Source organism: Orbicella faveolata, unplaced genomic scaffold (assembly GCF_042242905.1).
Source record: "Orbicella faveolata isolate gen_17 unplaced genomic scaffold, um_ofav_v1 contig_27, whole genome shotgun sequence".
Lineage (NCBI taxonomy): Eukaryota > Metazoa > Cnidaria > Anthozoa > Scleractinia > Merulinidae > Orbicella > Orbicella faveolata.
Genome location: NW_028301555.1, coordinates 232,808 through 248,166, shown reverse-complemented (window position 1 = coordinate 248,166; position 15,359 = coordinate 232,808). Strand labels below are relative to the sequence as shown.

The window sequence follows — 15,359 nt, the reverse complement described above, 5'->3', positions numbered from 1 at the left end:
ACTGGTTTGAAAAAATCGGGTAATTCGAGAAATCTAATGTAAAATCATATCCTGGGATATTTCAGGGTATTAAAAAGGTTTCTTAAGGTTAGGTTACTGATCAATGCTTTCCTATTTCGATGTTGTTCATATTATACCTTCTCCTTTTACATTGCGTTATTAACTAATACTTTTAAAAAAAAAAAAAAAAACTTGAGTTCATTCATATTCCATTGCGCACTATCACTTCGGGAATTTCCAGCTGTATTTATCGTTACCTTGGTTAATTCGGGCACTTATCGAGATAATGAGATAAAATTGTGATCTAGTTTTTATAAGCGTCCTTCCTGAAAATAGTTATTCTAGATTCCATGACTTATCAGGATTTTGTTGTCTAATTTTTCTGCTAAACTTTGTTCTTTACGTCGTACTTTTTGGACATAGTAATACAGTTGTTTGATTAAAATTTAAAATCACAATTCATTCACACCTTGCACAATGCAAGGTGAACAGAAATGCGTTCATACTGCAAATAACACGATGGTGTCCCCTTGAATATGTCAGGATATGAGAGCACAAACAGTTAATGATATGGAACTAGGCGGACCCAGAATATTGGAAAGGCACATTCACGAAGTTGGAATTGGGCCATCTTTTCCTTGTAACACTTGAGCTGTAAGAAATTTTAACCACACCTTTTACTTTTAAATTAGTATAATCCTTAAATTTTAAAAGCAGGCGAGCGACGAGCGGGGTCTGGGACAGAAATCGGAGAGCGCTCACTGACCTAGAGACTGGTACAGGCCGAGTCTCGAACATTTACGGAAGTCTTGTTCGCAAATCTCTGTCCCAAAAAAAAGTGCAGTGGTAAAACTTTGTAGACAATCCTTTTTATTGTGAGAGTTTCAGGGGCAGTAGTCACACCAACTAGCAAATACCTAGCAAGTACCTTGACAAGTTAGTGTCCTATGGGATTTGATAGACATTTCTGAAAAAAGACTGGGTTGGAGGATGACAAGAGAATGGGGAAGATGAAGAGGACAAGTACTACCCTCCAGTCAATCTATTATCAAACTGCAGGACTTAGTATCTCTGAAATCATAGTGAATAGAGGGAAACCTGCAAAGTTTTTTGTTGCATGTTTTTGCTGGCTATTTGGGGAGTTGACCCTGCACAAAACTTGGGAAAATACAAAAGGTGATTATGTGTGCTTATAGAACTAACCAGTAGAAGCATTACGATTATGTAATTCATGCAGAGTCAATGAGCATAAAACAAAAAGATGTGCAGGGGACCTTCCAACATAAATCGTCTCTTTGATGTTTGCCAGGCTTCTGAACCATTTTCCTCTAAAAACTATGCAAAAATAGATCTTCAATCTTGTGTTGTTGGAGATGCATTAATTTGTTAGTTGTTGCACAGTATAACATGGAAATCACTGGGGCTTTAGCAGTTAGTTGAAAACTACATCTTATTTTTCATCTCTGTCTACTTAACATTTGTAATCTGCAAAGGGATTTACCCATCACGGCATGTAAAGGAGAAAAAAGGAAATAAATGCAACTAAATCACTATTGATTTATAAATGAGACAAGACACCTAAACACTTCATGCTCAGCTGATGTATCACTTCAGCAGAAACCCACCAGTGACATTGTATAGACAGTTCAACAACTTCCAACTCAAACAAGTTCTGCAAGTAAAGTCTCTCCACATCTCCACAGATCTGGGAATCCTGTGCACAGGCTATTTTAGTAAATTCCAAAACCACACAACAGTTTTAATGTAAGTTTCTTTTAATTATATGATCCCTTTGGATTCAACTACAGGCAATTTTATGCTGCAGTAGTTTGACGCGGTCCAACACCTCCTGGACGTTGTCCCTGGGGATTGTCAGGCTAGAAGGTGAACAAGAAAAAAAGTTAAGGACGGCTTCATAGTTATTATAGTGTATATTGAACACTGAATCTAAAGACCCAGTACAGAACAGACTGAGGCAAGTTTTACATGCAAGTTTGATTTACACAAAACCAGGGCTGTCATCAAGTTTTTAGTCACCTGCAGCCTTATTCTCCACACCTGTAGCAAATTTGTTACTTTATGGGTGAATTCTATCTTGAAACAACAGGCAATTTCACCCATAGCACCAAGGAAAAATCAAGCATACTCAGCCGTACTGTACTACGGGATACGGCCCTTAATGACAGCCCTGAAAACAATTTACACATTTGCAAATATGAATTTCCAAAATTGTCTGTCTAGATCAGCCCTTCACAAAAACACTTAACCCAGAAACCTATGTACCACAGACACATGCAATAACTGGGTGCTGGTAAATTATTGCATTCTGTAATGCTTGTTGACACTGGGACATTGTATGGTACATTTGTTTGTTTGCTTTTTGTTTTGCTTTTTATATTTGTTATTCATAAACAACACAACATAGTTACAGCTCATTAACACGTAATACAAAGTCAAAAAGTCACATTTCACTGGCAATATACATGTACAAGAAAATAATAAAAATGAAAGCTAGAGTGTAAATGTACTCAGGGCTGTCATTACGTTTTGAGTCAACTGTAGCCTTAATCTTCACACCCGTAAGAAACTCAGGTGATTTGTATCAACAACAGTCCAGTTCACCTCTAACATCCAGGGTACATTAAACATACTCAGCCGTAGCAGGCGTTACAGGTTACAGCCCTTATTGACAGCCCTGCTACTTACATGAATACTTCTGAAGAAAGATAACGGTGTGATGCAAAACAATACAAGGGAGTATTCTCACTATATTATATGTGGTTAACTTTATACATTACATCTGTTTAGATAGCTACATGTACTATTGAACAACAGTGGACAGTTCTTTCCATTTTTTGTTATGAAATTCTATGGTAAGTTGTAACTTGTATGTTGCTTGCAACAATGAAAGGGATGGTTTATATTGAGACCTCGGCATTGGAAGATGCTTACAAAGGATACTAATATGATTTAGGAAAAGGAAGTCTTCTCTAAAAAACCCAAAAATTATAGGAGAAGTGTTCAAATAATCTATAAGCTGTTCTGTTACTGAAAGCAACAAGCTGGAGTTAATTTCACAATAAATAAATAGATGCCCAAGGGATTCCTCAGATTTTTCATACTCATTGATGAGATAACAATGCCCATTTTGTGAAGAACTCTAGTGGTGTTAACAATTCTGTGTACAAATTTATACTGGAATTCTCTGCTTTTGGAGTCTACAGTTACACTTCTAGGAAGAACATAAATTTCTTGCCATGGCAAATCAGTTGTTGGAAAAGAGTTCTTTGTATTTGTTTGTTTGTTTTTTTTATTTCGGGGTATTCTTTATTTTCTTCACAAGATCCCACTATAGCACCCTCAAAGAAGTACACTGTACAGGTAAAGTCAAGTGTAGGAAAAAGAATGTGATTGGAATCGATGCTATCAGCACCTGACAACAACGGAACATTGGTACAATTTCAGAAAGTGATTTTTAAGACCTACCAAAAAATAGGCTCAACATCAGAATGCAATATTATTAGGCTCGACTACCAGCCGTTGTTCAGGAAAGGAGCCTGCGCTTCTCCCCTCCCCTATTATGTTCCTCCCCTCTTAGAGAGAACACAGAACCTGGATAATATTACAAAAAGAACTCTTACCCTGCGTGGGAACCTTGGAGGCGGGACCCTGATCTTCCTGTTTTCCTTGGAGCGATTCCTGACGACCTTAGAGTGGATTGCACAGCTAACACAGTAGTGAAGCTTGACATAAAGTTTGGGAAGAGGGTACACTGTAGAGAAAATGTCAAGTGAGAATCCAAGAAGAACTTCTATGGACTTGGGCTTAGTCTTGATACTTTCGTACATTAATACACATGCTAAGACAAAATTCATGCACAATGACTTTCTCCCCATAATGAATTTTTGCCAACAAAGGTGGTTTATCCTGGGAGAAATTCAAGGCAAATTCATTTGGAATTAAGAAAGTGTATTTACACTGTATGTGCAAAGTCATTAAGTTTCCATCCCTGTACTTATGACAGAGATGAAACTTACCTCAGCATGAACTTGCATATTTTATCCCTGGAATATGTTTACCACAACAGGAGGTAAATTACCAGAAACTTTGATGAATACTGGGAGGAAATGTTCCTTGGAAAATGCCTCCTAATGGATAAATGCCACTAACAGAGGCCAATAATCAGTGTTTCAGCCAGAAAATTTTACTTGAGGGCCAAAGTGGCCCCTGAAGATCTTTTTTAGGGCCATATTTTTTAGAAAAGGGGCCAATAAACTGAAAGCTACAGAAGGAAAAAAATGCATCAGGGTACCAAGGAAAATAAAGCAGTTTATCATGATCTAGGACAAAATTTAATAGAAAGTGATTTTTGAAGTGTTTCTACCTAATAAAGTTTCTTTTGAATCAGATACTACTAGTATGAAGGATCCGTGCATTACAAGAGAACAATCCTTAGGCATACATGACGTAGTCAATGATCAAGGGTTTGCAATGCATTATAGGGTGATTTCAAACACGGTCAACCATTTGGAAGTTTTCCGATATGAAAGAACCAATACAGCAAAGCAAGAGGACGGATTGACTTCTTTTCTTATGTTGAATGTTTTAGAAGCAAAGATCTTTCAATATGATTTTCTAGAAGGACATAATGTGTGACAAAATAACCGTTATTGATCGTCAACACAGAGAAATGTAGTCGCCATTAAGCCTTATTATGGCGACTACACCAGAATTTTTGGTCGCCAAGGACGAAATGTTAGTTGCATTGGCAACCGTATCAATCACAATTTCGAGCCCTGGGATGGCTTTTAAAATATTCTGCCTGTGTTAAGCCTGCAGGCCTGTGAAAGGAGAGGGCCAAATTGGCCCTTTTTTCGTTTTTCTGGGGGCCATCTCTGATTGTAATGCGGGATTCCCGCAATGGCGCGCACTGGCGGAAACACTGATAATAGCAAAGGCAGCCTGCGTAACATACTCATGTATGGATCTTTCCCTTAAAAAGTGGACAATCGGACGTGAGAAATGTTACAATGGTTGTTGCAAACAGCAGGGAACACAAAGACTTGTCGGTCAAACATTTTTCCTAATGTCTTCAGTTTCATCTCTCTTGAGATAAGAAAGAGCAACAAGTATAGGAACTTAAAAGGACCTGCAGAGAATGTCTGCAAATTTTAAAACAAAATCAGTCACTTCATTATATAAAATAAGAAATAAAGGAACAAAGTAATGGCAAAAGGTGATCTACAATTAGAACATAACCAGTAGGTACAGTCGAACCTCGATTATCCGTACCTCGATTATCTGGATTTCTCGATTATCCGGACTTTTTCTCTAGTCCCAGTTTTGTCATGAATATATATTAGTCATGATCAAGATCCGTAGCAATATTCCTTTTAAAACCATAGCATTGAAAAGTGCAGTAAAAGGGGCGTTTGCTTTGCTTTTAAAGTGCAAAAGCAGTGCTCGCACGCTTTGTAACTAATGAAGAACACTCGAATGAGTTCAGATTGGCTCAGAGTTGAGTGGTTCAAGATGTACAGTACACCATATTGTTTTCCAAGTGATTTGTAAAAGTGTTTTTTCATGATTAAATGTTGCTTTATTTAAACAGTTTTGCTCTTCATTAATATTCAGATTTTCGATTATCCGGACTATTTCGTCTAGTCCCAATGAGTCCAGATAATCGAGGTTCGACTGTAATTCTAATTCTAGGGGTGTCTATCTGATGCATTTGTCACAGGTTTTATGCACCAAATGGTAACTCCAAAATATTGAAATTGCTACAGTCTAACACTGCTCCAAGTATAAAGAAACCTACCTTCATATACACTTGCATCAGCAATATCCCTTACTGCGGCTGCCTCCACAATATTCCTTATAACAAATTTCTTAATAGCCTTGTCTTTGGGGACACAGCGCGCACAATTGGTACAACGCACAAACTTAACATGCCCACGGCCATGCTTGGAGCGCCCGCAGTTACGCCTCTTCTGCGTCTATAGAAAAAGGAAATATAATCTTGATGAAATTGTTTTCACCTTTAATAGAAGAAAACCTGCCTGGGTACATCAATGTAGATCTAGACAAAGACTAAATTCAACATGGTTTATTTTTTTTTGGATCTCAAAAGCACAGTTTTTGTATTTTTGGGCTAGAACTTCACCAAAGTACAGTTGGATCCCGCTAATTCAAACTCAGTTATTTGAAATTCCTGTTATTTTGAACTCAAACCCATTTCTCTTGGATTGCCCTTCAGTCATATACTATCAGTTATTTTTAACTCCCAGGAGCTCGAACCAGCGGGGCGCAACTGTATTTCCCTACCAAGGCTGTGGTGTAAGAAAAATTACAAGGAGCTCAAAGGTTCCTAACCATGAAATCCTACGTGCCCAGCACAGAAGCTTACATATAAATAGTTTTTCCAGTCACCCAAATGCAAAAGTTAGCTGCCTGTGGGCACCCGGCCTAATCATGTCTACTAATAATATTTTGAATTAAATGAAAACCCTACTATATGAAACAAACACTTGGATGGTTTCCTCTTCACTTAGCCTAGTGAAAATTCACTTTGAATAGTAAAACCTGACTAAAGACAAGCCCTTGGACTGTTAACATTAAACAAAATAACACCTGATCCAGACTAACATGTTTCCCATACTGATGCACGAAGCCAAATAATGGTGACTTTTTTTTACATCGGTTTTATATAAAAGATATCAGCAAAAATTGAGAAAACAGTTAATAATCTAGCTACATGTCAATTAGTAAAACTACAAACGAAATGGAAAAGACTAAAAGACAAATGCTCGGTTCTAGAAATTTGACTTGAAAGCGAGCGAGTAACAACGTGGTTTGAGTATCAAGACCACTAAACGCGACAATTTTCGCTTTTTCTTCGCCGCAACGATATATTTGTAAGTTAAAGGGTTCAATTGATACCGAAAGTATATTTCAAGCGCCTTAAAGTCGCTCAATGATCTAAATAACGACGAAAATGGTTTGTAATTTCAAGCTACAAGCCACAAAGAGCTCACCATTTTGATCTCAGACAGAGGAAAAGAGGCCGCTCACATGGAGCCCCTGGGTTTTGTTAGTGGCCTCCCCAGAAATTGTCCTTTTCAATCGCGGGCTCGTGCAATAATTTCGTCATTCACGTGGTATCGAGCAAGATGGCTGCTTCGTTTTTCAACAGAATTGCTGCCTTGGGTTTAGGCCTGGCTGGCATTGGTGGCGTGGTTAATACAGCTCTTTTCAATGGTTAGATAAAGTGTAATTTAGTTTACTTGTAGCTTGGCTGAATTGAGGAAATGATCACGCAAGTTTAAGGCCGATCAAAGATTTTAGTTTGACAGCCTTCGACCCGTTTCGACGGCTCGCATGGTCGAGCTCTTTAATAGTACGATCCAAAATTAGCTCTAGTTTGCAGATAGTTTATTCGTCCTGAAAATGTATGAGGAGAATTTTTATGCAGGCCAATCTTGTAAGCTGTGGTCTTAATTTTGGATACAGTTTCAAACTGTTGCGTGCTTTGTACTTTTTTGTTGGTATCAAAAAGGTAAAACTTTTGAAAAATGACGTTTAAGTTAACTTAATATATCATTGAACACGAGGGGCTAATGTGCAATACGCTGTAATGAACTATCATGAATAACAGTTAATATACTGTGCGGTATTGAGTCACATTTATTTTCTCCACCGATATTGATTTTGGGTTTAAGGGGGCTGTGGCCTCTGAGTTTTCGTCCTGGAAATTTAGAGATCTGTCATTGTATACCTTCAATTTTTGGTGAGGAATGTTCCCAGAATGCAGGAAATAAAATCTCAGACAAACAAGATTTTAAAATTTTCTGAGAAGTCATGCCTTCCCCATGAATGGTGGAACCATATTTTGACTTTTTACATACTTTGATTTTTTACAAGTGATCACCAGAGGCGCTAACTTGTAAGGGGTCTGGTGATGTTTTTAAAATTATTATTTAATGCATTTTTTGCACCCCCTGGCTGCACCATCCCTGTTCCCACCCCTATATTGCTATAAGAAAGATTGTGCTCATGCTAGAACAGTCTCCCATGGTGAAAATTCCCAAGCTCTCCCTGTTTCATCGTTTTGGTGTAGTTGATGCAGAGGGGACAAAATTAGAGTTCAATTGTTAAGAACTTTTTTTTCTTGCAGTTGAAGGAGGCCACCGAGCTGTAATATTTGATCGATTTCAAGGTGTTAAACCTGATGTCACTGGTGAAGGAACCCATTTCCTAATTCCGTGGGTTCAAAGACCTATTATATTTGATGTCCGTAGCAGACCTAGAAATGTACCGGTGATAACAGGAAGTAAAGGTACGTAATGAGGAGTATCACTTGGTAACATTTAAACAGCAAGGCTTGAACTGTTTTCTTTTTAACACTGCTTACAGTTTCAAGAAATGAAGAGGAAAACTCTGATTTGCATGTCAAAAGATGTGTTTGTAGAGGTTATTAGCTATAAAAGATTGGGAACAAAAATGTTATTCTACACCAAGAAGCAAAGGCTTGAGGAATTCCCTAGTTTGTAAAGATTTGGGAACTAGCAGGGAAAAATGGATGATTGTATTTTGTTTTTACATATTTTCTAATTAATAATTCAGTAGACTATAAGCCCAAGTTTTTTCTATGAGCAAACAGTCAATGGGGCGAAGTCGAGTTGACTATCACTGATAGAAAACAAGATTAGAGCAAGTAGTCTAATTGTTGTACTAGACATAGGATTACAGTACAAAACCTACAGATTTGCAAATTTTAATTCTAAACTTAAGATAAATTTTTGGTTTTAAGAGCAGTGGGTGTGATCATTGTCTATCAGCAAATAGGAAATGATAGGAGAACCATGCCAATCAGATTTGTAGATCTCCAATAGAGCACAGTGGACTGGCTATTAAATAAAACTGTTGGAGTGATCTGTGCTCATAGTTCTTTAAAAAACGTTGAAAACAGATCTAAAAAAGTAAAATTGTCTCTAAATTTTAGACCACCTTCTACGGTCTTCTTCAGAGAATGACGATTTCGCACGATTCACAGAATTTTAATAAGCTGGAACATTATTGTTCGTTGCCCCCTAGGGAGGCAACCAGTGACGTGTAAATCCTTGGGAAGGGTGCTCTTTCATTTATGGAGTTTTTGTCTAAGAAAGAGTGCAAAGATTCCAGAAACAGTCTTTTGTTCTTGCCGCTTACACCTGTTTCAAGAATGTTGGCGTAAATAGGATGTAGGATATTGGCGTAATAGAATGAATGATGAGAATGTTGGCGTAATAGGATGTTGGAGGAGTCACACACAGCTGACCAAAGGCCAAGTCCTGGATCTACTCTCCTTTTTCTTGCTCAACAGCTATTTTGTATTTGAGGGAACCCAATACCATCAGGTGTTGGGGTGTGCCGTGGGATCTCTGGTGTGTGCAGTGATCGCCGAGCTTGTAATGCAAGAAGTTGAGGAGAAAGCGTTAGAAACTTCACCCGTTAGACCAAAGTGGTGGTGTTGCTTTGTCGACGATTCAAACGCTTGTATTAAGAGGGACGGTGTTGAAGTTTTTCACAGCCACTTAAACTTGATAAACGCCAATATTCAGTTTACAGTAGAGATGCCTACAACAACTATGGGCAAGAACAGCATAGCCTTCTTGGACACTAACAACACCGTTAACGAGGATGGTAAGATTGAGGTGGGTGTATACCGCAAGGTCACAAATACGAGCAAGTATTTAGACTTCCATTCACACAGCCCAGCGCAAAGCAAGAGAGCTGTCATTAAGACTCTAATGGACCGAGCTAAATGCATTGCATCAACAACTGCACAAAGACAAAACGAGAAACGACGTGTTATTAGTGATCTAGAAGCTAATGGTTATCCCGAGAGCTTCATCAAGTCAGTTGGTGAATCGAACAGAACAAGCACGCAGCCAAGACCCCAGGAGAATCCAAAGGCATACGCGTCGATTCCATATGTGAAAGGAGTGTCGGAATGTATTCAACGCATTTTGAGCCGCGAAAACATCAGGACAGCTTTCAAACCAGTACAAACATTGGGAAATTTTTTCAAAAAGCCCAAAGACCAGCCGACAAAAGAGCAATTGAAAGGCATTGTGTACAAAGTGACCTGTAGGACATGTTTTTTCACATATGTTGGGGAAAGCAGAAGAAATTGGAAATCTCGGGGGCCCAACACAAGCCCGGAACCAATGGAAATGTCAATTCCGCAATTAAACAGCATGCGGAAACCGGCCACGATATACATCCTATTTACGCCAACATTCTTGAAACAGGTGTAAGTGGCAAGAACAAAAGACTGTTTCTGGAATCTTTGCACTCTTTCTTAGACAAAAACTCCGTGAATGAAAGAGCACCCTACCCAAGGGTTTACGCATTACTGGTTGCCTCCTTAGGGGTCAGCGAACAATAACGTCCCAGCTTATTAAAATTCTGTGAATCACGCAAAATCGTCATTCTCTGAAGAAGACCGCAGAAGGCAGTCGAAAATTTACAGACAATTTTAGTTTTTTAGATCTGTTTTAAATGTTTTTTAAAGAACTGACTGGCTATTAGTTAATATAATACAATGTATAACCTTTGTTACATGTACATGTACTCCAGAGAAGAATTTTAATTACTAACAGTTCCTTGTTTGTCCTGCAGATCTACAAAATGTCAATATCACGCTAAGAATCCTGTTCAGACCACAGCCACATATACTACCCCAAATGTACATGAACCTTGGAGAAGACTATGACGAGCGTGTTCTTCCATCAATTACAACTGAAGTTCTCAAGGCTGTTGTAGTAAGTAGTCACCATAGTCTCGTCAAATGTTATTCTTGTCAATTGATACAAAATAACTTGAATTTACAAAATGCTAATTTGTACTTTTAGGTATGGCCTATTTGTCTTTTCCTGAATCAGTACCCACTGGGCAAGTAATTTGTAAATTGACCAGCCCAGGTCAGATGTGTTGTATGACACTGATATTGCAAATTTCTGAAGGCAGTGGTCCACTTAAAAGTAGCAATCCTTTGCATGTACATGTAACAATGCTCTGAATGTAACGACCTCAGGTGGAGATGTTACTGCATGTACAGGTAGCTTGAGTGAAGAAACCAAGGACAATTTCAGATGCATTGAGTTGTATAATAATGTTATAATACATGTATTACACTTTTGCTGTTCTGATTTCATTCTGCCATTATATGATGTGGATATTAATAAAACCAATTTTTTTCAGGCCCAGTTTGATGCAGGAGAGCTTATCACACAGAGAGAAGTTGTAAGTACTGTCAGTTGAAATTTGGGCACTTGTTAATTTTTTTTACTGCCTGGGACACTTTTTTTTTGAGAGTGAAGTCATCGGCCAATTGTTGGGTTGAACTGTTTAGGATCACTGTGTCATGCTCGTAATCTGCAAGACATGTTGCTTTCTTGGCACCTTTCAACATTCAGGCGATCAAATGGGAGCTTAGAAAAAAATTGACAATATACTGGACAGGGAGAGCACGTGGTCAACTGATATCCCCTTTAGGAAGAGAAATAACACTACTGGATACTTCATGCTTCTGTCAAGGCAGGAGTAATGCATGCCACTGGTCAGTGGTGAGCTTTCAAACTATTCCATTCATTAACAACGGAATGGATCTCATGTGTACATGTGATTGTTTAAGTAGTGACCACAGAAGTTATGGGGTACTGGCTAAATCTTCAGATTTTCGGCGTAACCCTAACTGTACTTTCAATTGTGCAGGTTTCTCAAAAGGTACAAGAATCACTGACAGAGCGTGCTGCAAGTTTTGGACTTATTTTAGATGACATCTCTCTGGTGAGGATTATTTGTTTATTTATTTATTTATTTATTTATTTATTTATTTATTATATATTTATATTTATTTACTTATTTATTACAATTCAGTGGTGTAAAAAAAAGATAAATAAATAAAATATGTTGTTCAAGAATTCCACTGTGTACATTTGTGTGCTTTTAGAACATGTTCAAGACACATACATGTAGGTCAATAATATAATCATATCATTATCATGTCCTTTGAGTGAATGAGGTGTAAATTTAGCTAATAGATTCCATATTGCCTTGTGACTGTTCAGTAATAGATTGCAGATGACATCCAAATGTTGTAAGAACAAAAAAGAGGCACACGACTTATTAGGCTGTTGTGCCACCAATGGTCTTACCACATTTTGATGTCATCTGTGATCTATTACTGAACAGACATCATCTATGGATCTTTCCTCCAATAGATCATAAGTATAACAACTAATCAAAATGCGAGAATAATGTGACGTATGATGTAATTATGGTTTCAACTCTCTTCACTTCAGACACATTTGACGTTTGGCAAAGAATTCACAGAGGCTGTTGAAATGAAACAAGTTGGTGAGTATAGCAATGCTGATTACAACAGGCAAAAATCTAACTGGACCAAACTCTGGGTGATTGTTTCCTGTCATGAACAAAATAAAGAAGGCGCAGTAAACCAGTATTGTAGGGTAATTCTGTCTTATCATGGAATACAAGATATGCTAAACACTATTAAAGCACTGTTAGCCAAAATAATGTTGTGACTGAAATGTCTGGTTCTCATTTTGTTAAGGATGCATGATGTCATCCAGTGGAAAAAATCCCTTCTTAAAATCACCTCACCCTTCCGTGATTTTGATTGGTGAAGTGAAACAGAACACACTAAAACAACTCTAAAACAATGCTGTGCATTAGTGGTTTGCTTGGTATCCCTGTAAATGGAGTGAAAGGATAACATACATATACATGTAGTTATCATTGAAGCTGAGCATAATTTATATTTTTGTGTGTGTTTTTTTACCTTATAGCCCAGCAGGAAGCAGAAAGAGCCAGATTTCTTGTGGAGAAAGTAAGTAGAAACACTTGTCAGGGAACAAACACTTGTGCACATGTACATGTGAGGGCCTCCAGGGAATGTGATTTCATTTCAAGGGAACAAGTGATATTTTTAGGATTAATTTGAGGGAACAAGGGATGCCTCTTCTATTTAAGGGAACTTTGACAAAATAAATCCAGAGAGCAAATGGAGTTCAATACACCAAGGAAACATGCTAAACCCCCCCCCCCCCCCAAAGGGTTCAGACCTGTTTACCTGTAAACCCTGTCTGAGGGCTAAGCCTAGTCGAGTTTGCTGTGGGGCTAGTGGATTCTATCCTTTGCTTGCCTAATGGGCAGGTGACAATTGTTTATGGGATTGGTTAGTCTCCTTCCATCCAGGGCTATAAAGTAATAAAGGGTAACATAAGGTAAGGTCTGCTTCAGGCCAAGTGTTCCATGCATCCAGAGCTTATCCCAGGTTCTGTAGCACTCAGAGACTGCGAGTGTTTTTACTTCCCCCTTTATGAGATGCTAATCTGTTACAGGGTTACCCCCAACATTAAACTCACTGGTACCCATTTATACACCTGGGTGGAGAGAGGCTCTTTTTTTGAGAGTTAAATATCTTGCCCAAGACCACAATAGACTGCATGATCTGAATCCAGTGTGCTAACCGTTACTGGCCACTGTACTTCCTCAGGGCATAAAAGGATAAGAAAATTTTGGGGGCATCCTGAGAGAATGCTATGGAGCATTCTGTGATGAGCTATCATCCCTTTCAAGGGCAAGTAATTTATATGTAGCAATACTTCTATGCAGACCCATCCCCTAAAGTGATACTACAATGGGCTGACTAATGTTTCATTCACTTACAGGCAGAGCAGTACAAGAAAGCTACTGTCATCAGAGCTGAAGGAGATGCTAAAGGAGCAGAACTCTTAGCAGATGCCTTTAAAGAGGCAGGCGAAGGCCTTGTTGTGCTCAGGAAGATGGAAGCTGCCGAAGAAATTGCTGATAAATTGTCTCACTCTCGAAATGTTGCATACCTTCCCCATGGACAGAATATGCTGCTGAATTTACCAGTGGGACGTCAGTGACGATACAGGGTTTAAAAGGAAAAAAAAAATTACTGCAAGGGTGTAAGACTTGGTCAGATTAAGAATTTCATCACGTGGTTTACAGCCGTAGGGAGAATGATGACATCTTAATGTTATATTTGTGGTAGATTTGGCGTGCAAAAGCAGTCTTCCTTCCTTCCATCTTCAGAGTAATGATGCAAGATGGCTGTTTTTTGGCGCTGCTTTAAGATGTTGAATTTTCCTCTACCTGTAGAAGACTTTTCAGTTGAACTCATACACGCTGTTAGATTGCACAATATTTTCTAATAAATCTATGGTAAAACTGTGAGGATTTCAATGATGTCTGCCACTTTATTTCTCCTCGAAAATTTCCAGTTAAGTTCCCATCCTAGATTAACTGCTGAATTCGCGTTACTTTTTCCACATAAATATGAGCTGGCAGCTATTGAGAATGGAAGAGTTGATCATTTATTTACCTCTTTCGATTAATGGTTAATTAGAAAGGATGACAAGAAAAGCACAAGGTATGGGTTTAAATAGCCCGTTCCAGGCTCTCGGTCAGTGGGGACAATCGAACAAGCGGGTGGGCGACGAGCGGGGTCCGGTAGACAAAAGGAAAGGTCGGATCCCGCTCGTCGCTGATCCCGCTTGTGTCCCGCTTGCTTTTTCGATCGTCCCATTGACCGAGAGCCTGGAGCAAGGCTATGGCTTCAAGAAATGTGCTGCACACCCCGGCTACAGATTTGTGGGATTATCTCCGGATGTTTCAGTAAGGGCTAATAAACTTTCAGTGAGAATCTTTTGACTGATGCATGACATCTCACATCAGTTTGCACCCGATCCTGTCACTGAAGAAAATCATAATCAACTATAACAAATTTAATGATCTAAGGAAAAGAGGAAAAGCAAGGCCGATTTAAAAGGAGACAATATATTATAAAGTTCTTTCAAGTGCCACTGAACTGGAAAACAGTCTGTTGGGGTCAAAAGGACGCACTATACTCGGACGCGTTCCTTTGACTCTTTTTCTTACTACGCCTCTCTCCCGGTGCCTCTCTCCGGTGGGTAATCTGCGTTTCCAGGGTAACACTTCCAACCCCCTCCCTACCTCTCGCTCCGCGGATGGGTGACGGGGGGCGGGCGCTGATCCACCGTAGGAAAAAAGATGGCGACTGGTACATTTAGCCATAGTTCTTAGCGCACAAAAACCTTAACGTTCATAAAAACGCACAGAAACGTTATAAAATCTTCAAATCTAGGCTACTCAATGTGCTTAGTACAAGGACAAATATTGTAAAAAAAAGGCTTTCTTTGTGCCTTATAGGCTGTGTTAGGTTCGTAAGGCATTTTGGTAAAATATACAGCCGCCATCTTTTTACCCACCGTGGATTGTTTCTGCGCATCTTTACTGCGCAC

The 15,359-nt window shown here is 38.8% G+C and overlaps 3 protein-coding genes across 3 annotated transcripts; 2 read left to right on the top strand and 1 right to left on the bottom strand.

Annotated features, from left to right (window-relative positions):
* Positions 1 to 1,757: 1,757 nt before the first annotated feature.
* On the bottom strand, positions 1,758 to 7,108 carry LOC110053086 (small ribosomal subunit protein eS26-like). Its single transcript, XM_089296719.1, has 4 exons — positions 7,035 to 7,108; positions 5,819 to 5,996; positions 3,642 to 3,772; positions 1,758 to 1,877 (listed from the first exon to the last, which is right to left on the bottom strand). Exons 1-4 carry the CDS (start codon positions 7,035 to 7,037, stop codon positions 1,815 to 1,817), a joined length of 375 nt encoding a protein of 124 aa, XP_089152845.1. The 5' UTR covers positions 7,038 to 7,108; the 3' UTR covers positions 1,758 to 1,814.
* A 20-nt stretch (positions 7,109 to 7,128) lies between these two features.
* On the top strand, positions 7,129 to 14,280 carry LOC110053096 (prohibitin 1-like). Its single transcript, XM_020759285.2, has 8 exons — positions 7,129 to 7,257; positions 8,174 to 8,335; positions 10,663 to 10,805; positions 11,245 to 11,286; positions 11,758 to 11,832; positions 12,348 to 12,402; positions 12,855 to 12,895; positions 13,740 to 14,280. The coding sequence occupies exons 1-8, from the start codon at positions 7,170 to 7,172 to the stop codon at positions 13,959 to 13,961; spliced, it is 828 nt and encodes a 275-aa protein (XP_020614944.1). The 5' UTR covers positions 7,129 to 7,169; the 3' UTR covers positions 13,962 to 14,280.
* LOC149106997 (uncharacterized) lies at positions 9,080 to 10,354 on the top strand. Its single transcript, XM_089297059.1, has one exon. It carries the CDS (start codon positions 9,261 to 9,263, stop codon positions 10,296 to 10,298), a length of 1,038 nt encoding a protein of 345 aa, XP_089153185.1. The 5' UTR covers positions 9,080 to 9,260; the 3' UTR covers positions 10,299 to 10,354.
* Positions 14,281 to 15,359: the final 1,079 nt, after the last annotated feature.

Excerpts from the sequence above, each read along its gene's own strand:
- LOC110053086 (XM_089296719.1), bottom strand. Across the intron at positions 3,773-5,818 it reads TGATGCAAGTGTATATGAAG|TGTACCCTCTTCCCAAACTT; the intron begins GTAGGTTTCTTT and ends TTTTCTCTACAG. Across the intron at positions 1,878-3,641 it reads CTCCAAGGTTCCCACGCAGG|CCTGACAATCCCCAGGGACA; the intron begins GTAAGAGTTCTT and ends TTCACCTTCTAG.
- LOC110053096 (XM_020759285.2), top strand. The coding sequence starts at position 7,170 with ATGGCTGCTTCGTTTTTCAACAGAATTGCTGCCTTGGGTTTAGGCCTG. Across the intron at positions 7,258-8,173 it reads TAATACAGCTCTTTTCAATG|TTGAAGGAGGCCACCGAGCT; the intron begins GTTAGATAAAGT and ends TTTTTCTTGCAG. Across the intron at positions 11,833-12,347 it reads TTTTAGATGACATCTCTCTG|ACACATTTGACGTTTGGCAA; the intron begins GTGAGGATTATT and ends TCTTCACTTCAG.
- LOC149106997 (XM_089297059.1), top strand. The coding sequence starts at position 9,261 with ATGAATGATGAGAATGTTGGCGTAATAGGATGTTGGAGGAGTCACACA.